We start from the raw sequence: 27442 nt of genomic DNA, 5'->3' as shown, positions 1-27442 counted from the left end.
TGAAATGAACCAACTTCCTCCACACCTCTGAAAGGTTGTTTATACTGCTTTCTAGGTCCAGTGAACTCCTACCTACTCATCAAGACTCAGCTTTTCCTGAACTCTCCATGCAGAGTCAGCACGTCCTCCTCTGTGCTCAGAACTGATCTCTGTTTAGTGCTCATCAATCACACTTACTATAATAAACAAAAGTGAGGTAATTCATATAGAGCACTCACTGTGTTGTGTGGCATACAGTATACTTTGATAAACGATAGTTATTATTTTTACTGTAATACATATTGATGGGTCTGTAAACCCCAGTCAACAGCAAATTCCTTGAGCCAGAACCAGCACTGAACTTCTTCTCTGCATTCCCAGGGCCCAGCAAATGAGAGAACATATGAATGCACTGGCTCCATGTTCAGTGCTCTTCCCACTGCCAGGGGCAATGCATCTGGGAAATGCCTGAAGCTTTTGGGCAAAGCTCTGACTTGAGCATTTCAGAAGATCCATCTTAGATGTGCAAGCAACCTTGGAAGTCACTCTAGTTGATTTATCTGATGCCTCAATCCCTGATTCCTACGTATTGTTGGAGAACAGTTAGAAAGTTATTCTTGAACAGAAACAAACAGCCGCCAGTGATGTTTCATGGGACTTCAGCTTTTTAAACTCATATTTCTGCAATGTTTAAATTTAAGTATTACTTTTGAAATCAGAAAAAGACATTTTTGTAGAAGGAAGAACTTTTTCATTAAATCAAAACCTTTCTCGCCGTAACTCTTGTCCACTGGGCTAGTATGCCTTTTAGGGGACAGAGAAACTGCCACATATTACATATGCTAAAACTCCTAATATTTGACAGCAATAATCGTGATCATCTTTAGTCATCCTTTCTCTAGATTCAACTGTTTCCTAAATTAAAAAAACAAACAAACAACTTCCTGCTCCTAATTTCTGGACTAACACACCGGAGTCGTTTGAGCCCATTAGCCTGGGCTCTCAGATCAGTTGGTCCTACAAAAGCATGAAGGCACATGTCTGGAGGTAACAGGGGTCTGGACTGGGACATATTCTAGTGACATTAAGAGGAGACAGCACATCTCCTCTCCCCTAAGCTGTACTAATGGTGTGATATGGGCAACTGTAGTCTGAGTGGGAAGGCGTCCGATCACCCTATCGGAGAGGCAGAGAGGAAAGCGAAGAGCGGAGCACGAAGCAGCGAGAAGAACTCAATGGTCTCTGGATTACTTTGCCCAGAGACTTTTTACACTGGGGAGGATCAGGTCTCTAAACACATCAGTCCCCACTGGAGAACTTCTGCTACGCAAACAGAATATCGGCAAATGGATAAACCCGTAGTGCAGTCCTCGGGTCTGTTTTCCCTCGACTGAGGAGAAGCAGTCTCAAGGTTCTGCTTACACCAGTATGTCTACCAAAAGAGAGCCCACTACAGCCACTGGGGCCTCTTTTTGGCTCTGGGTTACAAATCTCCTAGGCAAATATTTATGAACACTACCAACGTTGGAGCCTCGGGAAGAGTAATTGGTATTAGAAAAGGAAAGGACTCACAGCACTGAGTTCTGACACCGAACAGGCTTCTCTGCGAAATGCAGGGGACTGAGGAGGAACCAAAGCCCAGCAGCAGCAGCACATGTGGGGTGGGTCCCGCATACCAGCAGGGAGGTGGCAAGCAGGCTGGGAACACCATGACTGCCTTAATCTTAGCTGGGGACTAAAAACCACTACTATACGGATTCACCAGAGTTCCAGAACAAGGACACTCACATCTTGCAGAAGCTTCTCTAAATTCTCTTGAAGTTCATAGAAGTAGTGTGAGGTAATGAGGCCACTCCGAGATTTATCCAGGCAGTCTCGGGCCATCTCAATCACCTGATGATGAATAAAACTCAAGGTTCCGTCTGCCAAGGGCAACACGTTGTCTGGAGTGTTGGAGGAAATGAACTCTGCTAGATGCTCTTCCATTTGTGCGGTGGCCTGCAAATCAAAGCAGGACAAGTGACTCTTCCCTTCTGATCCAGCTCGGCTGGAGCTAAGCCTGAAGGGCCTGGTCAGAGCCTAAGGATGGGCTCTGTGATCCTGGTTTCCTGATGTTGCATTTGGGGAACCTGATGACTGGAGACGTGAAAGGTCACCTTCAAGTCAAGTCAAAACATTACAATCAAGGCCCTCTCTCACCTGGCCTTGTCCACCTCCCCACTCCTTGAAGGGCACATTCTTTTGCTCTAAGGACACTGAGGTTCTGTTGTTCCTTTATCATGCTATCTCATGCCTCTGTCCATTTATGCTGTTCCCTGTGTGTAGCTTTTTCTTCTGCCAAGCCTGCCTGGCAAACTCCTACTACTCCTTCTAATCTCAGTTCAAGCATCACCTTTCCTCTGGGAAGTCTTTGATTCCTCCAGGAAAACTAGGGTTTCCTTTCCTCTGTGCTTCCACTGGACCTCCCAACTGTATAAACTTGGTGTGTGGACACTCCTGGTTTCGAAATCTTTCTCCAGACTGGGAACTTCTTCAAGTCAGTGGGAGTTTGATTTATCTCAGGATCCTCTTACTTGGACTTAGGACCCAACTGAGCTAAGCAGATGTTCAGAGAGTGTTTATTGAAGGTGTGAACCTGCCTGCTCACGGACCTGGATCCCCAGCAGAGCAGCATGAGGTCTGGCTCAGAAGCCTCGTGGGGACCTAACTGCACAGGAGTGTCAAAACGACAACTACACATCAGCTAACAAGTTCCTAACTGCCTATCTAGGGCTTGGCTTTCTTTCCTTTGCCACCAGGTGGTGATTTCTGATTTTCAGTGTGTGTTTAAGTGGGTGTTTGTATATATATGTGTGTGTATACACACACACATATTTATGGTGTAGCGGTGTGGTAGGGAGAGAGGCAGGGGAGGGGAGGTGAAAGAGGAGAGGGAGTGGAAGGAATCTTAACATGCTTTTTCTAACATGAGTTCATCTTACATACAAACGTGCAATGCTAGAATAACAATACAACACCTAATATAGAAGGAGGAGGAGGAGGAAACACGTGAGATGCATTTCTAAACACTATACACTTCCAAACTTTTTTATGAAGAACCAAGGCACAACAGAATGATTTCCTAGCTGTTCATTCTGCCCCTCTTCCTTGCTCTTACTCTCCAGTGCCCATTTGAAGGCTAGAAAGTGCAGACCACAGGGCAGCAAAGAAATAACAGCTAACACTTACTGAGTGCTTACTATGTCCTGGGCACAGTTAGAAAAGCTTAATGTTCACTAATCTTCACAAACTCCCTATGAGATAGATACTCTTATTATCCCAGATTACAGATGAGGCAAATGAAGCTCAGAGAAGTTAAATAATCTGCCCAGGGTCATGAGGCTAATAAATGGTAGAAACAAACTTGAACCCAGTCGGCCTGGTCCCAGAGTCTGAGCTCCTCCTCACTGCTCTGCTTCACTGTGAATGTCAAGAGGGAAAGCACAAGGGCTTCACACTTTTTCCCTAAGCCACCCATGTGTGCCCAGGAGACTACTCGAGGCTCGAAAAAGGACACTCTTGGAGGAGCAGGGAACCACACACTGTAGACCCTAGATACAGATGAACAGGTAGAGCCGGGGGTCTGGATGGAGGATGAAGAAAGAGGCTTGAAGACCCCATGCTTGCTGTTGTCATGGAGAGGGAGCCTCTGTCAGGCCCTGATTCTCTCTCGGACAGAACTGGCTGTGTTCTGCAGGAACAGGGCCTATCATTAGAAAGCCAGGTCAGAGTGTTTAGGCATGTGGTGTTCAAAAGAAATGCAAATGGGAAACAAGGTCCTCGTTCTACATACAAGGAGGTTTACAGTCAAACTGCAGTTGTGAAGACCATTTCTCAACCATCTCAGGACAGTAACCTACCTTCCTCCCTCAGCATTTCCATGCTTGAAAACACAAGTCCAAATGTGAATAGCAACTCTGAGCTGTCTTACTGTCTTACTCTGAGACCTTACTGCTCTCTCTGGCCAACTTCTTGCCAGAGGAAATTTCCAGCGTAGCTCTGTTTGTGCTTGGTAATGGGAGTGCTGCTTTAGAAATCTGCATTAAATGAAGGTGCTCTCAGAGGGCAAATCTCCTTCTGGGGGACCCCGACTCATGGATCCTGATGTGCATGGTTAGAAACAAGGTCTCTGCTCTTTCCTTCCCACTAATGTACAGTGGGATATGTTTTTGACATTTCCCTCTGGATACCCCTTTCTCTGGGGAGTGGAGAAATAGAGGCTCTGCAAGTACGATCCCCAAACTCAAAGTCCTCTGCTGCCTTCCTCTTCTCCAGCAGTCTGAAAGCCCTCATGCTTGTGTCCTCCTCCTCCTGGTGCCTCCCCGCTCTCCTTCCGGATTGCCTCTGGCGACTCCCCCACCCCCAGTCTTCCCACTGGGGCTGGCTGGAGGTGGCATCCTCAGAGGCGTTACCAGTCTCCTTTAAACTGGATCCTTACCTTGGGGAATCTTTCCTTGTACACATGATTCATCATTATTATTTCACTGTCAAAGGAAACTGGTGACCGTCCAGGACTAAATAAGAAAGAAACAACTGTATTACTTTAGTGCCAGGGAACCTTCAAGGAGAAAGATGCCCATCCCCAGAGCCCGTGCCCACCCACTGTCTGCAACACCCACACACTCCCACCTTAAGGAGTGCTGAGTTCCAGAGGCTTTCTTATTCCTGGAGCTGCCAGCACTGTTCAGCTCAAAATTGTGCCATCTGGAGCTAGACTACCTTCCTGTAAGAGGCCTGGCCTTCACAAAGACTTCTGCCAGGGCCTGAAAAGGCCCAGACAGGAGGAGACCACTCTTGAGGCCACTGGTGGTTCTTCTAGGATCATCTCCTCCAGAACAGGACTCTCTGGGTCTTCTTTGCTTTGGCCAGTGGGGTTGGGCATACCCCAGCATGTTCTAGGAATCAAATCAAATCAAACCACCACCAAAACAACCAAAGGAAGAACAGTGTATACCTGTATCTTTTCTAAACAAGCTGCATCTAATGGGGCTAACTTAGCTCTCACCTGGGAAATGAATGAGGCCAGTCCAGCCAGCCCATAGTGAATTATAAACCTGGGTCATCTAAATCTTCCCCTTTGGCCCATGTGTGATTACATCCTCTTAAAGGATTTCAGAGTTTGAGCCACACAACTGAATGGCTATTTGGGTCCTGCCCAGTTTGGTGCCCGACATGTGATCCCAGCTGAGCTATGTTCAGAACTGTTCTTTTCTGCCTTTCCTCCCTACAGTAGGCCATGGTCTGCCTGCTACATTAATGCACATTACCCAGCATTTTAAGAGTAATCCTCGGGGATTTCCCAGAGGTACTGTAGTCCTCTCAGTCTCAAATGGCCTAAAAGGCGCCCCTGTCTCTGTGTGGAGTGTGAAGAGCATCAAGATTCAGACGTTCCTCTGTATGAGACAAAGAAACACACTGGGCTCCACACTCCACACTCCTTCAGTTGTATGTCTGACCCTTTGCACTGCAGTCCCAGTCATTATTCTCACCAATCTGAACTTGAACCAGTCTTTGTGGTCTGGCTCAGCTCACTGGCACTTGCAGTGCCAACATGACCTGAGGGGATTCTTCCTGGAAGGCACTGCTCCTCTGGGCCCCCACCCTGAACATGTTAACCAACTTCTTATTTCCCAGGGACCCTGGAAATCTGAGCTCGACCATTTAAAGCCATGATCATTTTATTCTCCACCCTCTCCCTTAACCTGGAATTCTGGCACAGATTTACCACCTAATGCCAAAGAGAAGAGCTGATTTAATCTATGGAATACACAAGATAAATCAGCTGTTAAGGTTTGTTTGGTTTGATGAGCCCAGGTGATTCAGGGAAATGAGATAGATTTAGATGGGCATTTAGTTCTGCTTCTGCAATGGGCTTCTTCCCCGAGTCAGCCATAAGTGTCCTCAGAAGCAACTTTCTTAGTTGGCCTAGTTTATATATGCTGGGCCTCTGGGTTCCATCAGAGGAACCCATCACCATCACCATCAGTTCCATCACCATCAGAATGGATGATACTATTACTCTCCTTTTACTGAATGGAGTCCAAAGTACATTTCTACTGCCAACTACTTGCAAAGGGAAAAAGAGGGACCCCTTGACAGCATCTTCAGGCACCTCTTGTGATGGTGAGTTGAGCTGTACCCAATACCAAAGGGCTTGAGCTTCACTGCACTTGACTCATTTGAGCTGTGCCCATGTGCTAGGCCAGGGGTTGGCAAACTATGGCCCGCAGACCAAATCTGGCCCGCCGGCTGCTTTTATAAATAAAGTTTACATAATGTCTGTGGATGATTCTGCACAACAGCAGAGTAAGTAGCTGCCAGAGATGATATGGCCTACAAAGTGTGAATTATTTACTACCTTGCCCTTTATGGAATAAGTTTGTTGACTCCTAGGCTGTGCAGACAAGCTGAACTCCACGGGTACCAGGGCAGTGGGTGGAGGGCACCCTCACCTGAGGCTGCGGGAGCGAGGCCGCAGGGCCGGGGACTGCCGTCCTTCTTCATCGGGTACACTCTCTGTGCTGAAATGCTTCGTCAGAAAGTGCAGCTCATCGGCTGTAGGCTGGAAGGGCAACTGGTGCAGCTTTTCCTGCGAGGAGCATGATGACTAGAGGGGACAACATTTTTAAAAAGCATTAAAGACATGTCTAAGGCAGTCTAGAAGTGGAGAAGGACTGAAAATGGTCAGGGGCTCCCCAGTCAACGTAAACCTGAAGTCAGCCCACAGTCAGCATGCTTCCCCTCGCCCCCTTGAGCCTCCACTGTGCATGATCCCGTTCATCTCTATCCTTCAGAGCTCTCAGTTCTGACGAAGCCAAGATACTATTGTCCTTCATGAGCCTTGCAGGGGGCCAGACCCAGACATTCATGAGGTGTGACAGCTCCCCAACTACCTAGGGAGCCTCTTTAGGTGGCAAAAAGCAGATTCTTCCACGTGGACCCTCTGCCCTCAGTGAAGCTTTTGGCTGGTTAGAATGGAAAGTAATTATAATAAATCATGCTTCCTGGCTTATTAGGAAATGTTCCAGGTATGCCCAGCCTACAAATGACAATCCCGTAAGTTTTCCCTTCTACAACACCTTGGGAGAGCCCCAGGATGGCTCAGCAATGTTTCCTTTAGGCTGTTACCCAGAGGGCAACTGGCTTTGCTGCAGCTGTGAAGGCTTTGCCCAGGCTCTAGGGACACCAATAGGCAAGAAAATCCAGCAGGGAAGAAAATTATTTTTAGATCTAGAACCCAAAGATTAGACTTGACCTGAAAACAATTAAGAATTCTAAACATGGCCCAACGACTGAGATTCCACAATCACAAGAGCCCATTTGAGGGAGTGAGCTGTGCTATTACAGGCATCCCACCAATGCAGCCATTGCCGTGGCAGCCCCGGTCAGCACCTGGATCAGTGAACTCCCGCCCTTACCTGACAAGACTAGCTACAGCAGCAGCAAATCTAACACTATTGGCTCAATTTCTGTTCACCAACTGATGAAGGATCTGGGGTTAAATGTCTAAATTCATTTACACTCAAAGCTGCAGTGCCACACCAAGAAAACTCTGTTGCCACATGTAAGCCTTAATACCAAGTGAGAAATCAAAATTTTTTTTGACTTACAGTGCACACTTCTCTCATGGAATCCTATAATACATAAAGTTGTAAACAGCTAGTGGGAAGTTTTCATGAGGCTCTGTCTTGGTCACATTTTTATAAATGATTTGGATAGAAGTTGCAAAAAGTATTCTCACCCAAATGCAACTAACATGAAGCAAAATTGGTATTTTAAGGTATTCCAATAAAATAAGCTGGAGCAATGGGTTGAGTCTATTAAAACTTATTGAACAGGAATATATATATAATAAATACATGACTCTTACTTTGGGTCTCAAAAATCACCTGTTTGAGTAAAGGATTATGGGGAAGGGATATTCACTAGGGAAAGATCTGAAACTAAACAGCTGCCAAAAGACCAGTGAGATCTTTGGATTAATTTAAGAGTAAAATCTAGGACTTTCCTGGCGGTCCAGTGGTTAAGACTCCGTGCTTTCACTGCAGGGGGCACGGGTTCGATCCCTGGTTGGGGAACTAAGATCCCACATGCAGCACAGAGCAGCCAAAAAAATAATAAATAAAAAATTTTAAAATAGAGTAATATCTAGGTCAAGGGAGGAAATGATAACTTCTTTTACCTGCTTGGGATTTATGAATACAAACTGAGCTGAGAAGACCTGAAGAATGGTGGAAGACATGGAGAAACGGGTCATCCAGTCTGTGGCCTACAAAGCCTAAAATATGTGCCCTTTACAGAACGTGTTTGACAACCTGTCATCCTGGCTTCAATTAAATGTCGCTCAATGAGGAAGACTCATTTTAGGGTCAATTGTGCATAGTGACAGTTAGGACATTTGTTGTGTTTTAGGCTAAAATCTTCTCTAAAAGAGATATAACTAGAAGTTTTAGAGACAGGCCCAATATTTTTTTTTTGCTGATATACAATCAAACTTGAATATCAAATCACATTCATCCTCCCCTTCTTTTTTTGAAAGGAAAAGGTGAAAAAGTTGGAGGAGGGTCTACCAGGCCTTTGTGACATGGGGGGGGGTGTTATCTGCTCTTGGTTGCAGTTCTACAAATAAAATAGGGGAGCAAGGGAACCGTGCTTAGGAGTCCCTGTGCCTGGCCTCGTGGGCAAAGCAAAAGTCCATCCTCAAGCCCTCTTCTGACTCCACTAGGAATAACTGATGCTCAGAAACATGCTGGTTAATTCTTTCCAAAGGCACTTAATGGATCTGACTATGGCTGTTAAGGGCCACCAGACCTCAGCAACCTCTTTGAGTTGGGCTTTGGAGAAAAAGTTGAGAACCATGTTGCAACACTGTAGGGACAGGGAGCAATACCTGTAGGGAAGTATTTCCTCAGGGTGAAGGAGGTACGGCCACAGATTTGGCTACTTACTGAGACAGTAGAACTAGGAGTGTTGGTTCCATAGCCTGAAGAAGGCAAAGAGGCCAAAGACCAGCGCCGTCCATCGGTCCTATGTAAGAAAAGAATGTTAGGCAGTTTCTACCGAACCCCACCCTGAGCCCAGGACCTGCCTGTCTTTCCATCAGGTTTTTTGGGGCAGTTGATTCATTGGTAGGCTCTTCTTGTCTCAAGACAGTACTGCTCAGTCCAGCACACACTTTCATATCTCTTTCCTACAAGAGGCCTATTGTTGTGTGTTTTCCACTGCAAAGACAGACATCTCTGACTATAAAGGAGTCCATAACTTTAAATAAGAATATCTGTTATGCAATACTATGGTTTTGGAATAAAAATCTTTATACTCTCAACTTATTCACTTTTAGCAATGACAGAGAAGCAATGACAGAGGACTGCAGCTAAAGGCATCATCACAAGGAGAGAACTGCCACTGAAATGCTAGTTCCTTTTTTGAAGGCTCCATGCGAAGGGTCCTTTGGTGTTCCCCAGGCCACTGGGTTGATAACCGGGAAGAAGCGAAACTACCACCTGGGTCTGAGTATGAATCAATAGATTGCAAATAGTCAAAGGCTACCCAGGACCCATTAGGACTCATAAATCCAATCTTTGAGAATGTTTGCCAAAGAGTGACAGCAACCTTATGAAAGAAGAGTGAAGTGGCATAGCCTTGGCCATATATGAGACTTTGGGGCAGGCTTCTAGCTGCTCTTTAGAGGATGTGCTCTGAAGCTCTCATCACAGAGAACCACAGTTATCTGCTTTGCTTTAGAGAAGAAAGATCAAGCAAGTATCTGGTTTGAAGCTTTTATAACATGGACAAGTGATTCTTTCCTGGACTACAGGATGTGTTGTAACACAAATGTTCTTTCTTGTGGAGCTTAGGGGTACAGCCTGCTCTGGTTGAAGTTATAGAAAAACTTCTTTGATGTGACCCACAGAACCTAAGAACATTAGCAATGGAGGACCTTTAGAAGTTAAGTTCAATACTCTCAATCTTCAGAGAAAACATTAAGACCCAGAGATCTGGATGAATTGTTCCAGGCTCCACAGTTAAAGGTGGGTGCGGGGAGGCATGGAGAGGAAGAAGGAAAAAAAGGAATCAATCTTGCCAAGGCTTCTCTTTTGGAAGCACTCCTCTCCACCCCCACCAATACCAAGCAGCTTTTCCTACTATGTTCTGTAAGGGGACAGCCGGGGGTTCCATGCCACATGCACATGACTCAAACTTCATGCCACCCAGGCAGCCGGTCCTGCTGGAACCTAGTCTCTGAGGCAAAGAGATGTCCAGGAGGCTGCTCAAACATGATATTCTCTCTGCTCTCTCTTTTGGGTCCTGAGAGCTCTACACAAGGAAGCAAGTCAATTCCAGGAAAACACAGCTCAGCAAAGATGGGACTAGTCTAACTCAGGGAGGCATTTCCCAAACCCTTGTCAGATACACTTCTCCACATGTGATTTTTCCTCCTTCATACAGAAATGGGAACCAACTGCATGGCAGCCATTTTTCTGTAAACTGAAGAGCAGGGACCACCAGAGTCAGAAATGCCACTACAGGATGCCTCCATTTCCTCTGCCTGGTCATCCCACTGAGTGACTGAGGAAAGTTGTGGGAATGAGGGTGACCTGTCCCTACGCTCAGAAGCTTGGAACTAAATATTTAGCAAATCCTGCCTTCTAAACATATGAGCACGGAGCCTTGGTTCCAGCAGGTAGAGGGGGCTCCCTTAGGGCCTCTTTGATAGAAATGAAAGGCCAAATGTTCATACCCACAGTCAGAGAAGACTCATCACAGCCAGTTCTCACCAAGCATAAAACCACAAACCATACTGTCTGGCCATGCATAGCAGTTTCCCAGCCCCTCTCCCCATCACGTCCGCTATTACCTGTCTGCTCTGTGGCCATGGCTGTAGTGAAAAGACATACATTAAAGTGAGAATCAAAGGGAACCAGAGAGACTGCTCTGTTTGACGCTTGGCATTTGGTCTAGCTTGGCAGAGACAAACCTTTTGTTTACGAATGTGTGTAAGTTAGTAGTGAAATTGTGTGACTAATGGGTCTATCCCTAGAGTTTCATTAAATCTGCCTTTTGTGTGATATTCCAAACTAATGTGATGCTATAAAGCTCATGCCCAACTTCAGTGATAGGAAACACAATTCCTGAGTACCTTGTTTCGCAGGGTTGAAGTCTTCCTCCCCTCCCCCACCAATACCTAGCTACTTTTCCTACTATGTCTGGTAAGGGGACAGCCCGGGGTTCTGTCTTCCACACATACGACTCAGACTTCAGGCCACCTAGCACAGACCTGTGTGGATCTCAGTGGTAATACCAGGTCCCAAAGCCCCCGGCTGATCCTACTCCTAAAGCCCAGGGAATGATGCAGGCACAGGACACCAATGGAACATGCTATTCCCTCTGCATGGATTGGTCTACACACCTGCATCCTCACTCCCAACATGGCAGGCTCCTTCTTATCCTTCAGGTTGGCTTAAAAGTCACTCCTTCCGAGAGGCCTTACATGACCACCCAGTACAGACTCTCCAGCCTCATTCCTTTCCTACTCTTTTAGGCAAGCATCATGTTCTTTCCCTTCACGGTGCTTATCACAGGTTACAGCTATGTATTTGTTTGTTTGCTTGTTCGTTATTCTTCCCCACCACTCATTCAATCAATAAGCACCGACTGAGTGCTTATTATATACTAGCAGACATATTTTCAACATATTAAGGCATCTCTATTAAAGGTGCTTTGATTCTGGTTGAGAGGAAACAGAAAACAAATAAGAAACTACAGTCAGCCCTCCTTATCCACGGGTTCTGCATCTGTAGATTCAACCAACACTGAATCAAAAATATTCAGGGGAAAAAAAATCCAGAAAGTTCCACAAAGCCAAACTTGAATGTGCTCCGTGTCAGCAACTATTCACACTGTATTTAAAACTATTTACATAGCATTTACATTGCATTAGGTATTATAAGTAATCTAGAGATGATTTAAAGTATACAAGAGGATGTGCATAGGTTATATGCAAATACTACGCCATTTTATATAAGGGATTTAAACACCTGTAGACTTTGGTATCCACCAGGGTCCTGGAACCAATCATCTCCGGATACCGAGGGGTGACTGTATCAGGTATTGAAAAGTACTAGTTTGGAAATAAAACTGGATGGTTTGCTGGAGAATGATGAGGGGGCTCCTTTATGGTGAGGGAAGCCCTCTCTGGGGAGTTGACATTTAAGATGAGAAATGAAAGACAAGAAGGAGTTAACTAAGCGAAGACCTGAGGGAACAGCATTCCCTCAAAGGGAACAACAAGTGCACAGACTCTACTAAGTCTACTAAGTTTCTAGAAAGTTAGGGCTCTGTCTGTCTGGTTCCCACTATATAACTAAGTACCCAGCATGTGCCTGGGCTTACTGGGTACTCAGTAAACATTTATTGAATGAATGGGAAATGACTCAATGCCATTTACAGAGAATGGTCACAGGTCCTACTGTCCCAGCTCAGACCTAATCTGAGGCTACAGTTCAAACACAATCAAGGCAGGAAGTCTGGAATAAGTTAGACTTTCAGCTGGGCTGGAAAGCAAATGCATCCATCCATTATATACCTATACTGTAAGTGTTCCTATCTGGATCCTTAGTTAACTAACGAAGTTACACAGGGTAGGAGAGGTGAGTCCATGGAACAAACTCTGACGATACTTGCTTTGAGTAAGGCAATTGGGTCAGGAGGGGCACCCAAGTCAGCCATCAAACTTCTCCCAACCTGTCCACGTCCTTTTCAGCTCACAGAATCCTGGAGAGGAAGGGGGTGGATTTCTTCTGGGTTGCCATTTTAACAGTGAGTTAATGCTGTTAAACTAGGAATCTGTTCTTTTTCTGTTATCTCTTTTAAAAAAGTAGTCTGAGTACTACTACTACTACTCTGACCTCAAGATGTATATATCATTCTCCATCCATTAGAGGCTCCAAATCTGGAGCCATGATTTTTCTGGAGGTCTTAATACCAAAGACTGACTCTAACCAAGAATATTTTTAAAAATAAAAATAAAGTCAAAGAACGTGAATGCTGCCAAGAAAGAATTTTAAAGATGTTCTGAAAAGTAAATAATTTGTATAAGAAGTCTTGGGGTACTTCCCTGGTGGCGCAGTGGTTAAGAATCTGCCTGCCAATGCAGGGGACATGGGTTTGAGCCCTGGTCTGGGAAGATCCCACATGCTGCGGAGCAACTAAGCCCGTGTGCCACAACTACTGAGCCTGCGCTCCAGAGCCCGCGAGCCACAACTACTGAGCCCGCATGCCACAGCTACTGAAGCCTGTGCGCCTAGAGCCCATGCTCCGCAACAAGAGAAGCCACCGCAATGAGAAGCCCGCACACCACAACAAAGAGTAGCCCCCACTCACCGCAACTAGAGAAAGCCCACATGCAGCAACGAAGACCCAACACAGCCAAAAATAAACAATAAATAAATGTATTTAAAAAAAAACAAAAAGAAGAAGTCTTGGTATATGGATTGACTCATGTCAATCAGCTCAGTACTTCTCAAGAGGCCAGGTGATAACGCTGGCAATGGGCTGAACTGTCAGGATTGCTACCATGGGCCAGGGATAAGTTGATATCATTTCCAGAAATAAGTGAAATGTGAGGAATACCAGCACGGCTCTGCAACACACCAAATCTTTCTAAATTCATGGGAGGATAAGTGAAGACCTGGTAGTCTCTTTATCCCCAAGGAGGGAGGCATAAATGGCCTCTTCTAGTTCCCTGGAACTACCTGAGTTAGAGGAATAAGAGTATAACTTCGGGTCCTCCTGGGAGGAGAACCCATTTTCTCATCGATCACTCTAGGATAGCTTTCAATCAAGAGTATAATGTTTTCGAACATACCCTCAGGAAACCAGGGACTTGTGTTTAAGATTATAAAATAAATTCACTTGTAATATCTACTTGCCCATTTGAACATTCAAACACAAATACCTATGGTGTTTGGAAAGCAAAGCTTGAACAAGATGTTTATGACCTGGGCGAGGAAAGCAGGAAAGGAATTTTGATGGCTGGTAGACCAAGGTAACACACTTGGAAGGGCAGTGCCTCAAAGGAGGAAGCTGATATTTAACTGACATTCATGCAAATGCCACACGTTAGTCACAGAGGAGTTTTTCTATCAACTTACCTACGGGCAGGAACAAAGGAAAAGTGAGCAGGTGCATTTGGAGAGAAATTCCGGGGGCTGTCCAAAGGACTGTTACCTGTGGACAAGGAAAGTAAAAGAAATCCTCTGTGAGGTTTGCTTCTGAGGAGGGTTGAGATGATAATAACCTTCAGGGAAGAAATCAGCCCCTAGCACCGGCAATTAGCATTATATGGTTATTTTTCCAGGTCCACCATTAGTTTAGTGATTCTCTCTGCAAAAATTGGCAGCCCAGAGGTTTCTCCCTTGTTCCCAAGTTGCCTGTAACCATCTATGTTTCTCAGACATCTGTTTTAGATCTAGCAGCAACCTGCCCTCCTTGGAACACCTCAGGTTCCAATCTGCCTATTCAAGTTAACCCAACTTTCCAAAGGCTTGAACTCATTCAGTACAGATAGCATGGCCAAACGCTCACACTTCTCAAAGGGCAACGGGACTCCTGGCCTGAAGGTCTCTTGCACATATATCTCTGCACACTGCATCCAAGGGGCTAACCCAGAAATATGTGTGCTTAAGCGAAAATGAAGTTCTCAGGAGAGCAGTGTTCCTTAAACAGTCCATACACAAGCCCCCAAGTCTGCAAAGCATGCCCAACCCCTTCACAGTGTAGGAATTATCTCTATCTCTTTATTAGTTTTCACATGTCCCTTATAACTTGTAAACTTATAGCTCAGAAGCTTTGAACAAAACTGTGTGCTTACCTTAGCACTATGACCACAATTCTCAAACCTAAGCCTGCCATACTTCTTTGGTCTAACTTCCAGCTGGGGGCTGGTATTTAGGAGGAACTGCCAACATGTCTCTACCCAAAAATCATGTTGAAGTAAGCACCATACTCTATGATGTGCTAACCACTCTGCCAATCCCTGCCCACCTCCCCACTTCTGTGCTCACCTCTATGAACCAACACTGGCTATGAGGAACTGCTATCCAGGGACCTGGTAGTTCACCATGCCCTGGATTTTTCTTGGGCAGTTTATTTCCTGTATAGGGTATGACTGTTCCAAGGTGCCATGAAGCTGTCCAGGTGTTTCTCATTACCTCCATTCAGCAGGTGTGGATAGCACTTGCCTTTCTGTACTGATCTTGGAAAAACCAGCCTCTCAAACAATGCCCCCCAATCCTATGCAGCACCTCTGTATCAATTATATAAAGGCACTCTCTTTAGGAGAACTAGTGAAGAAGAGGCATTTTCAGCTTCCACTCATTCCCCTGACAGGGATCCCCAATGAGGTATACAACCTTATGCTCTCAACCTAGTACCAACTCTGGGTTTCCCATGTGTCTAGGGCTATCTCCTACAATCTATCCCACCTCCTGGCTGGCACATGCCACCAGGGTGTGAGAAAAGTGATTTAGAACAACTGTTTCCTTAGGCAGGACTTAAAAAGAATCAGGCCTCCTCAGAATTATCAAGGTCTTAAAAAAAAAAAAAACCCTATTCTTTTTAAATAGTGTCATCTCAGAGATTAAAAAGTACCTTCAGTTTGATCCCTGACATGTAAAACTAGATGCCCTTTGTTGGTTCCCAAAACCACCCAGCTAAAGCCTCAAGGAAATCGCCGGACATGAGTATCCTACAAACAATGACCAGCCTTCCAAGGACCAGGTGTGGTGATCGTTATCGGGAAGAACATGAATCTTCCAGGTGCTCACAGTAAAGCTAGGGATTCACAGAACACACATATGTCAGAAATAACTAACACTAAGAGGAAATAAAGCTGTAAACAACAACAACAACAATAATAAAAACCAGCACATCACTGAGCTGTGAGACAACTTCAAGCAGACTAATAATCCTTAAAGGAGAAGAGAGTGGGGGAGCAGAAAACATATTTGAAGAAATAATGGCTGACAGTTTTCCAAATTTGGTGGAAAAAAACTATAAACGCACATATCTAAGAATCTCCAAGAACCCTGAGAGAAAGAGGAAGAAAACTATACCAAAGCACATTATAATCATATTGCTCAAAACTCATGATAAAAAGAAAAATCTTAGAAGCAGTTGGGAGGTGGATAGGGGGGTAAGAAAGACGTGTTATATACAGAGAAACAAAGATAAGGATTATAGCAGACTTCTCATTGAAAACAATGCATGAAGGCAATGGAACATCTTTAAATTCATGAAAAAAAACACAAATCCTACCAACCTAGAATTCTATACCAGCTATTGTGTAATAAAGAATCTGGTGGCGTTTGTCCCCAGTTCCTGGGAATGTGCCTCTAAATCTTTGCAATTTCCCAAGTGATGGGAGTGTCTTTGTTATTTATGGTGGGGCCAGACAGTTTATGCAAATGAGATGACCAATCATGTGACTAGAGGGCTGGGGCTTTACGCCATCTGATGTTACTCTGACCTCCAGGGAATGGAGGGGTGCTAGAGACTGAGTTCAATCACATAGCCAATGAATCAATCAATCACATCTACATAATGAAACCCCAATAAGCACTCTGGACACCAAAGCTTTGATGAGCTTTCCTGGTTAATAATACTCTGCGTACTGTTACACACCAGCGTGCCGGGGGATTGATGCATCTAGACTTCATGGAGAGAAGGCACTGGAAGCTTCACACGTGGGACCCTCCCAGACCTCACCTTATAAGTCTCTTTTTTTGGCTGATTCTTTTATTTATTTGGCTGCATTGGGTCTTAGTTGTGGTGCGCGCAGGCTCTTTGTTGTGGCGCACAGGCTCAGTACTTGTAGTGCGCAGCCTCTCTAGCTGTGGCGCGTGGGCTCCAGAGTGCACAGGCTCAGTAGTTGTGGCGTGTGGGTTCTCCAGTTGTGGTAAGCAGGCTCCAGAGCGTGCTGGCTTAGTTGCCCCATGGCATGTGGGATCTTAGTTCCCCGACCAGGGATCAAATCCATGTCCCCTACATTGGAAGGCGGATTCTTAACCACTGGACCACCGGGGAAGTCCCTGGCTGGTTCTTAATGTACCCTTTTTGCTATAATAAAACTGTATTTGTAAGTATAGTGCTTTCCTGAGTTCTGTAAGTCATTCTAGCAAATTATTAAACCTGAGGAGGTAGTGGGAACCCTTGAATTTGTATCCAATTGGTCAGAATTATGGGTGGCCTGGGAATCACCAAGCATGGATGTCTAAAGTAATGATAGTTTTGTGGAGGACTGTGCCCATAACCTGAGAAGTCTCGCCTAATTCTGGGCAGTTAGTGTCAGAAGTCATTGCACCAGTGAAAATATTTTTAAAATATTTTTAAAAAACAAAGGTGAAATAAAGATATTTTCAGATAAAAAAGCCAAACGAAATCCTCAACAGAAGATTGCACTACAAGAAATATTTTTAAAATTTCCTTTAGGCAGAAGGAAAATAATACCAGGAGGAAATATAGATCTATACAAAAGAATGAAGAGCACTGGAAAAGTTAGCTATATGTGAAGTGGTTTAGTATGGTGATAAAGATATATACTATACATGCTAATCCAACCACTAAATAACAAAGAGTTATAGCTCATAAGCCAATAAAGGATATGAAATGGAATAAAAAACACTGAACCCCAAATAAAAGAGCAAAAGAGCAAAGAAGAAAAAACAGATGGTACAATTAGAAAACAAATAGGAAGGTGACAGATTTAAACCAAACCATATCAACAACAATAGTAAGTAAATGTAAATAGTCTAAAAGCCCCAATTAAAAGACAGAGGTTGTAAGACTGGATAAAAAAAGAAAGAACTTATTAAAGAAAGTATCAATATTCATAATCATTCAAAAAAGAAAAGATCAGTCTCAGATATTTCACTGATAAATTTGACCAAACACTTAAGGAAAAAATACCAAACAACAGCAGAATATACATTCTTTTCAAGTGAACATGGAACATGTACTAAGAAGGATCATATTCTGGTCCATAAAACAAGATCCAATAAATTTAAAAGAATTCAAGACATATAAAGTATGTTCTCTGACCACAATGAAATTTAATTAGAAATCAGTAACAGAAAGACCTTTGGAAAATCTCTAAATATTTGGAAACTAAACAACACACTTCTGAATAATCTGTGGGTCAAAGCAGAAACGAAAAGGGAAATTAGAAAAGTATTTTAAACTAAATAAAAATGAAAACATATCATATCAGTTAAAGCAATTCCATAGCAGGAAAATTATATCACTAAAATACCTGTATTAGAAAAGAATGACTCAATTCAGTGACCTCAGCTTCTATCTTAAGAAATTAGAAAAAGAGCAAATGAAACCCAGAATAAAGGAAAGCACAAAGATAACTGAAGAAATCAATTAAAAAACAAAGAAAAACAATAGAGAAAATTAGCAAAATCATATACAGATCTTTTAAGATCAATAAACTATAGACATACTGATCAGGAAAAAAAGAGAGAAGACACAAAATACTGACATCAGGAATGAAAGAGGTGACATCCTACAGATTGTACAGATATCAGAAGAATAATCAGGCAATATTATGAACAAGCTTATGTCAATTAATTTGACAACTTAGATGGAATTGAAATTTTTATTAAAGATACAAACCACCAAAGCTCATTCAGAAATAGATTACCTGAATAGCCTTGTATCTATTAAACAAATTAAATTTATTCTTTAGAACCTTCCCACGAAGAAAACTCCAGGCCAAGATGGCTTAACTGGAGAATTCTACCAAACATTTAAGGAAGAAATAATAACAATTCTACACAAACTCTTCCAGAACACTGAGAAGGGAATCCTTCCCAACTCATTGTAGGAAGTTACCATTACTCTTAATACTAAAACCAGCCAAAGATGAATATATTGTACATTCTCAACAAAATTTCAACAAATCAAATCCAACAATATATTAAAAGGATAATACATTATGACCAAGTAGGGTTTATCCCAGGAATACAAGTTGGTTTAAAATCTGAAAAATCAATGAATAAAACCCACCATAATAATAGGCTAAAAAAGAAAAACCGTAATATCATTGCATTAGACACAGAAAAAGCATTTGGCAAAAATCCAACAACCATTTTTCATAAAAACTTTCTCCAAACTAGGAATAGAAGGAAACATTCTTAAATTGATAAAAGGCATCTATGACAAACCCATAGCTAACATTTCCTTAATGGTGAAGACAAAATGGTCTAGGATCGGAAATAAGGTAAGGACGTCCATGCTCACTATTTCCATTCAAAACTGTACTGGAGGATCTAGTGAGTGAAATAGGCGATAAAGAGAAATTTTAAAAAGTATCCAGATCAGAAAGGAAGAAAAAAAATTGTATTTATTCATAGACAACATGATCGTCTATGTAGAAAATCTGACAGAATCTACAATAAAGCTACTTATAATAAGCAAGTTTAGCAAGGCTACAGGATATAAGATCAATATACAAAAATCTACTATATTTCTATATACTAGCAACAATCAGAAATTGAAAATAAAAGCAATACCATTTACTGCATTAAAAATATGGAATACTTAAGAGGTAAACTTGACAAAAGATGTACAAGAGCTATACAAAAGTGTTAAGAGAAATTAAAGACAGCCTAAATAAATGGGAAAATAGCCCATGAGTAAGAAGGGTCAATATTAAGAAGTCACTTCTCCCCTAACTGATCTACACGTTTAGCATAATCAAAATCAAAATCCCAACTGCCTTAAAAAAAAAAAAAAAGACTATTTTAAAGAGCAGTTTTAGGTTCACAGCAAAATTGAGCCAAAAGTACAGAGACTTTCCATATATCCCCTGCCCTCACTCATGCACAACCTTCCCCACCAGTTGCCTTTTGGATAAGCTGCTTTTAAAATTCACATGGAAATGCAAAGGACAAGAAGCCAGACAAAAAAAAGAATACATACTATGTGATTCCACTTAGATAAAAATTCTACAAAATTCATACTAATCTATAAGTGACAGAAAGCAGATCAGTGGTTGCCTGGAGATGGAAGGAATTATAAAAGGACACTGCAGAAACTTTTGGACATGATGGATATATTCACTATTTTGATGGTGGTGATAGTTTCACAGATGTATAAGTATGTCAAAAGTTATCAAAATGTATGCCTTAAAACAAATATTTTAAAAATTAAAATTTATTTTATTCATGTTACACAATTTTTTGCTTTTTTAAAAAAAGTGCAGTGTGACTGAAGATGGTTCATATTTTTAGAAATCTTAGGTCTTTTGCAGTTTGGTTTTTAAATTTAGATTTTGTGATTGGTTTTATTATAGGTGGAAAATAAACCTCACAGACATGTAGCTCCCAATGAAAGTAGTACATTATTGGCTCTGTTTATTAGATCATTTCAATTTTATTCAAAGGGTGATAAAACTTTCTTCTGTCTTCTGTGACGTCAAGCAGTTTTTCTCGGAAACTAATGGAAATATTTAATAAATTTTTTTAAAGTTTATTTATTTATTTATGGCTGCATTGGGTCTTTGTTGCTGCACACGGGCTTTCTCTAGTTGCAGTGAGCGGGGAATACTCTTCGTTGTGGTGTGCGGGCTTCTCATTGCGGTGGCTTCTCTTGTTGTGGAACATGGGCCCTAGAGCACGCGGGCTTCAGGAGTTGCGGTGCATGGGCTCAGTAGGTGCAGTGCGCGGGCTCTAGGGCACGCAGGCTTCAGTAGTTGTGGCATGCGTTCAGTAGTTGTGGTGCACGGGCTTAGCTGCTCCTCAGCATGTGGAATCTTCCCGGACCAGGGATGGAACCCGTGTACCTGGGGTTGGCAGGCGGATTCTTAACCACTGCGCCACCAGGGAAGTCCCTATAATGTTTTTTTAATTCTTAACAAATAGGTTCAAAATCTATTGAACTTTTCATTTGGAAGATAAGAAATATTCTATTTCCAATGTTTTTTAAAAAGTGGCAGATTTACCTGTTTCAATAGGTGACATCATTTTTGTCAATAAAATCACATATAGATGGGAACATTTCAAAACATCCATTTTCAAAATGCTCTCTCTGTGGCACAAACTTCTTTCAAACTGTAGCTACTTTTTCACTCATTGTTAAAATGTCACCTTCACCCAGGAGTATTTGCCTCCCCTCACCCCGCAAATACCTCCTAGTCAGCATATTACAACCAGTAAATTTCCTTCTTATACAAACTTTCCAAAAGTCCCTCCACACCGTTCTACAAGTGTACAAAAATTAATTAATTAATTAAATTTAAAAAAAAAAAAGAAAAGTAAAAGTTTTTATATTTTCCCCCATACCCAAGGGGATCACCTTTAGAGAACCACTTCGATGAATGCTGCTATTTGAAAATTCTAAGCAGTAGAATGACAGGTACAAAGTGATATATCACAAAAAATGTCCAGCTTCAAAATTTAGACTGGATTCAGTAGAAAGAGAAAAGGAATTAAGGGGTTTCTTCAATAAGTCAAATGATAGATGATTAAGGCCTCCATAAAGCCAAAGTCGGACTGTATTCACCCAGAGTTAGTTTGCAACAGCTTCTATATCAAAGGCTTTTTCTGAGTTTTAAACTATGTCCTCTTTCTCCTCTGCTTGCTTATTATTTTTTAAATTTATTATTTGTTTATTTTATTTTTGGCTGCATTGGGTCTTTGTTGCTGCGTGCAGGCTCTTCTCTAGTTGCAGCGAGCGGGCGCTCCTCTTCGTTGCGGTACGCCGGCTTCTCATTGTGGTGGCTTCTCTTGTTGCGGAGCACGGGCTCTAGGCGCACAGGCTTCAGTAGCTGTGGTACGCAGGCTCAGTAGTTGTGGCTCGCGGGCTCTAGAGCGCAGGCTCAGTAATTGTGGCTCATGGGCTTAGTTGCTCCGCGGCAATGTGGGATCTTCCCGGACCAGGGCTCCAACCCGTGTCCCCTGCATTGGCAGGTGGATTCTTAACCACTGCGCCACCAGAGAGGTCCCTACTTGCCTGTTTTTGAACCCCTGATGGCATTTACCCGAATTAAGGGTACCATATGGTACATCTTTATTCCAGTGTCAATGAAGTAAGTACTTATTAATTTATCAGTTATTAAGGTTTATACATTTGTTCGTTAGAACATTTTAGAGTTGGTTCACAATTCAACATCTTATATTCCAAATACTGCCAACATCACAGAAAGTAAATGGCTTGCAAGTTATGGGGGTAGTTGCCAGGACATAGTCCCAAACAGATCTCTATGTATGTGATTGTAATCTTTGGCAAAAAGCATCTATGGTTCAGGGGTAAGTAACAATGGATTCCTACCACCTGGAAGCTGATGAAATAATAAACAGATTATAACAAGCATTCCTCCCAACTGGCCAGGCTCCAATACACTTTTCAAAAAAGGTACTATTCTGACACTAACTGGGTGTACTGCAATTCCATTCTGACACCAACCACACACAGTTAGCACAGACCCAACAGGTTTAGGGCAAAGTCCTTAACGAGACTGCCTCACTTCCTATACCAGCCATAAATCTTGGGAGGAGGGAGGTGCCTGTAGTTGTGACCCACTGACTATAAATTTGGAAGTTTCCTTGCCTTCCTTGCCTTCCCCCAGCTGCAATAATTCACTAGAACAACTCACAGAACTCCGAAAGTATTATATTTACTATTACAGTTTTAGTTTAGAGGATATACACAGGTGAAGTCAGGGAAGGAATGCAGAACTCCTGTGTCCTCTCCTTGTGGAATCTGGGTACGTCCCCCTTCCAGAACATAAATGTGTTCACCAACCAGGAAGCTCTGCTCTGAGCTTTGGTGTCTACAGTTTTCAATGGAGTTTCACTACACAGGCATAATTGATTAAATCACTGGCTACACAATTGAACTCAATCTCCAGCTCCTTCCCCTCCCCATGAGGTTGGTCTGGACCAAAGTCCTAACTTTCTAATCATATGGTTGGTTTTCCTGATGACCAGCTGCCATCCTGAAGCTATCTAGGGGGCCACCCTGAGTTACCTCATTGGCATAACAAAGACACTCTATCACTCAGGAAATGCCAAGGTTTTTAGAAGCTCTGTGCCAGGAACCTGGGATAAAAACTGTAGAAATTGTTTATTATACAGGTGCTAAGGCCTAAAAAGTTTGTGCTACCTTACTGTGTTTTCTCTACTTCTCCAATATTCATTTTGCCAAACAGCCAAAAATTACTAATATGAAGATTGTGACAGAATAAAATCAATAATTTGAATTGGTCTTCTTTTGAGGGAAGATCAAGATATTAGACTGTTAACATTTGAAGAAAATATTTAAATTGACCCTTCTTACTGAATTACATTCACAGTTCTGGCTCCAGAAAAAAACAAAAACAAAAACAAAACACATCATTGAGAAGAACTTTTCCTTAAAAACAACCAGAAATGGCTCAACAGGACAAAAAATTGATGGAAAATCCAGCAGCCCAGAAAGCAGGCTTTTTCAACTTTACCAAGCAGTTTAGCAGTTGGAAAAAATAGTCAAAGACAAGTAATCAACCATCCCAGCAAAACAAGTTATAATAAAACATATAAACAAACAACTGGGATCTGTCACCTACAAACCGGCACTTGCCATCTACCTCTATAAGGATCAAATTAGCCGATGCAGCTGCTGACCATCAACACCCCCTGAAAGGAGTTCAGGGTGGAGATCAGGAATGAGGCACTCTGTGCTCTAGGAAAAACTGGCAGAACAGGTTTTCAGATGGTTAGATATTTTCAGGAGAAGATTTTATGAACCCAATTCTTGCATCTATTCGTATCTAGAAAAGCACTAAAATCCTTCATGGTGACGCCTGCTCCTCGTAACTAACAGTAACCTTCAAGAGACTAGCAGAAACCTTCTGCAAAAATATGTGCTTGACTGCATGTACTCACCCTTTATCAAAATCACATATACACTGACCTCCCCCCCACCTCTTTGGAGAAGTTTCTCGGAGCTATCTGAAATGCTGTCTCCAAGGCCATAGTCCTCATTTTGCCCCCAATAAAACTTAACTCACAACTCTCACGTTGTGTATTTTTTTCAGTTGACAGTCAGTTGACCTTGAACTAGTTGTTTCATTTATACAGTTTAGCTAGTTATAAAATAATATAATTATATAGCAAGCACCTGTATAAATACCATCCAGGTTAACAATGCCATCTTCCAAAATCCCTCTGCATAATCCTTCCAGTCAAAACGCCTCCCCATCCCCATTAAAGGTAAACATTACCCTAACTTTTATGGCAATCATTTCCTTATAGCTTTACCAACTAAATATGCAGCTCTAAATACTTGAGTTTAGTTTTTCTCAATTTAAAAAATTGATATGTAGGGAATTCCCTAGTGGTCCAGTGATTAGGCTCTGCACTTCCACTGCTGGGGGCCCAGGTTCGATCCCTGTTAGGGGAATTAAGATCCCACAAGCCACGTGGAGTGGCCAAAAAAAAGAGATAAGTCACATATCATAAAATTCACCCTTTTAAAGTGCACAGTGTAGCAGTTTTAGTATATTCACAAAGCTGTGCAACCATCACCACTATCTACTTCCAGAACATTTTTTATCACTCAAAAAAGAAACTGTACCTGTTGATAGTCACTCCTGATTCTGCTCTCCCCCAAGAATCTGGCAACCACTAATCTACTTTCTGTTCCTATGGAATTGCCTATCCTGGACATTTCATAAAAATGGAATCATACAATATGTGACCTTTTGTGCTCTAGTTTGTCTATTTTTAAACTTTACGTAAGAAAATGCCAAACTGTTTTTGCAAAATGGATGTACCAATTTATAGTTCCACCAGTGATGCTTAAGAGTTCCCACTGTTTCATATACTTATCTATACTTTGTTCTGTCATTTAAATTTAAGCCATGTTTGACAGTAATATAATGGCATTTCACTGTGATTTTATTTTGCATTTCCATAATTACCAATGAGATTAAAGTATCTTTTCACGTACTTATTGGCCATTTGGATTGCTTCTGTGAACTGCCTGTTCAAGTCTCTTGGCCATTTTTCAATCATACTATCTTTTTATTTTATTGATTTGCTGGAGTCCTTTAAATGTTCTGAATCCAAGCCCTTTGTCAATTTTAAGTGTCATAATTATCTTCTCTCACTTTGTGGCTTGCCTTTTCATGGTACCTTTTGGTGACTAAAAATTCTAATGTATTCAAATGTATTACCTTTTTCCTTTATGTCCTTTACAAAAAATTCCCTTTATGTATTTCCAATTCCCTTTATGTCCTTTTAAAAAAATGAAGATGTTCTACTGCATACCTTCTAAAAGTTTAGTGTTTTGGCTTTCACATTTACATCTACAATTCACGTATATGAAATCGTCATGTGTATACTTTAAATATCTTACCATTTTATTTATCAATTTTACCTTACTGAAGCTGAAAAAAAACACTACAGTTCACCTGAACTGATTTTTGTGAAGTAAGAGCTAATTCTTTCAATTTCTCCATATGAACATCCAATTGTCCCAGTGTCACCTCTGTCATAAATCAAGTGTCCATATATGTATGGATTTGTTTCTGGGATCTTCTTTCTCCTTTCCCTAAATATATTCTTCTCTTCAATACTGCTTATTTAAGTTAAGGGTATCATCACTCATTAATCACCCAAACAGGAAATCTGGAGACAATCTAATCCCTGCTGATTTGATCTCATAAATTTTCCCATATTCAAATATTTTCTCCATTTCTAATACTTCCTTACATCTTGACAATGGCCAGGGCCTCTGAACTGGTCTTCTAAATGCCAGTTTTGTACTCCCAAGCACCCTGGACATACATTTAGTATAGCCTTTAACAAATTAGGTGAAACTTGACTGTCCCCTGTGGACACAGCTCTCCTTGCAGCTCTCTCAAGTAATGACTGCTTTCACACACCCCTTTGTATACCACCGGGCCGAAATATGGGGTAGGTATCCTGCTAGCTCCTCATGTTTTCTTCCAGGCACTCTTCAGCCCTACTTCTCTGTCCTGAAATCAAGACTAATATATTGACTGGCCCATACCAGTGTCTAAAATGCATTTCAAACTTAAAATATTTAAGGGTTCCAAGGATCAGAGGTCCTGGAATCAAATGATTGGTTTTCGGGGGATGAGGTTTCTAGATGGCACAAGGTAGAAAGACTGGGTTAGTGCTTGGAGAGCAGGAAGAATGAAACTAAAGTTATGGAGACAGGGTCTAAAGTATAGGTATAGGGCATATGTGACCAAGGAAGTATGGAGGAGAAGCTCACTGGAAGACAGGAGTTCAAAGAACTGAAAGTCCTAAGAACTGAAAAGAGCCTCAACATAAGTGTATTGAAACTATCAAGAATAACAGAGGAGTTAGAACTGAAAAGTAATAGTGAGTCAAGAACTAAGATATTTACAGCTGCAATGATGGGTAGTGAGTGATATAATTTAATGGCATAAGATTCAAAGTTTTAGGGCATTAGGAAGAAGAGAGGGAGAATAATGAAAAGACAAGGCCCAATGGTAGGAGGCCATGGGAGCGGTAAGAGCTAACACTTCAGAGGGCTGCAGACAGCCAGTGTTCTAACCCTTCCCTTTTCCCCAGGATTTCATTAGAACAAGATTGATGGACTATGAATTCCAGAAGGTACATTGGAAGAGTTTCAAGAGTCAGAGAGGGATGAGAAAAAGGGTCAGAGCAGGGAATGTTCAGAGATTTATAGGAGCTAGGAGTGTAGGAGACAGAAGGGGCAAATACCTGGGGGTTCCTGTGGTGACTGACAGGGATAAGGGATAATGAAACTTGCCCTAGTGGATTCAAGACTGATAAGAGGTGAGGAGGCTGCAAGTGTTAGGGAGTAAAGAGGAGTGGATTACTGGGGATTGCTCTTGACCCTGGAAGATAGGGGCTGAAGGCTTAAGGAAGACACACTTTTAGTCCCATTACACTAGTTTAAAATCAGATGACATGTAACAAACATCATATAAACATGCATGCCCACTGACCTGTTAATCTTATTCTGAAAATATGACTCAGCAAGTTCACGCCTACATATAATTTTTAGACAGTGTTTATACATATATACAAGAAGAACATAAGGAAGGATGTTTGTTGCAACATTGACCATAACAGTGAAAAATTGAAAACAATCTAAATGTCTGTGCTAGTTACCAACTTAATACCTCTCAACTCCAAATTCATCCTTTAATACCTGCTCTGCCACAGAGGAGAGAATTCCTTTAGGTACTTCCTTTATAGTGAACATAATATTAAACTTTCGCAGTATAGGGTGCTGGAGGGACACTGTAGAAGGAAGAGGCTCTGGGTGCAGTCCCAGCAACTGCGCCTTCAGTCAGTAGTGTGGCTCAGTAGTGTGTCAGTGAGGACAGGCAGGGGTGCTCTGACCTAATCACATG

At 42.2% G+C, this 27442-nt stretch overlaps 1 protein-coding gene across 14 annotated transcripts in view; it reads right to left on the bottom strand.

Moving 5' to 3' along the window:
- The window catches only part of MAST2 (microtubule associated serine/threonine kinase 2), a 200961-nt gene that overhangs the window by 18023 nt on the left and 155496 nt on the right, over positions 1 to 27442 (bottom strand). For 9 of the 14 annotated variants that reach the window (XM_059921771.1, XM_059921787.1, XM_059921796.1 and 6 more), the window contains 6 exons: positions 14172 to 14247; positions 10877 to 10897; positions 8967 to 9045; positions 6471 to 6625; positions 4457 to 4532; positions 1768 to 1977 (listed from right to left, as the gene is read on the bottom strand). In XM_059921771.1, the coding sequence (XP_059777754.1) occupies positions 1768 to 1977; positions 4457 to 4532; positions 6471 to 6625; positions 8967 to 9045; positions 10877 to 10897; positions 14172 to 14247 (617 nt within the window). Of the gene's footprint in view, positions 1 to 1767; positions 1978 to 4456; positions 4533 to 4647; positions 4741 to 6470; positions 6626 to 8966; positions 9046 to 10876; positions 10898 to 14171; positions 14248 to 27442 lie in introns of those variants that run through there. The other 5 variants (XM_059921794.1, XM_059921805.1, XM_059921809.1 and 2 more) reach the window with 2 other exon arrangements.

Source organism: Balaenoptera ricei, chromosome 1, assembly GCF_028023285.1.
Source record: "Balaenoptera ricei isolate mBalRic1 chromosome 1, mBalRic1.hap2, whole genome shotgun sequence".
Classification (NCBI taxonomy): Eukaryota; Metazoa; Chordata; class Mammalia; order Artiodactyla; family Balaenopteridae; genus Balaenoptera; species Balaenoptera ricei.
The sequence above is the reverse complement of the archived record's forward strand: the minus strand, read 5'-3'. Positions and strand labels throughout refer to the sequence as shown.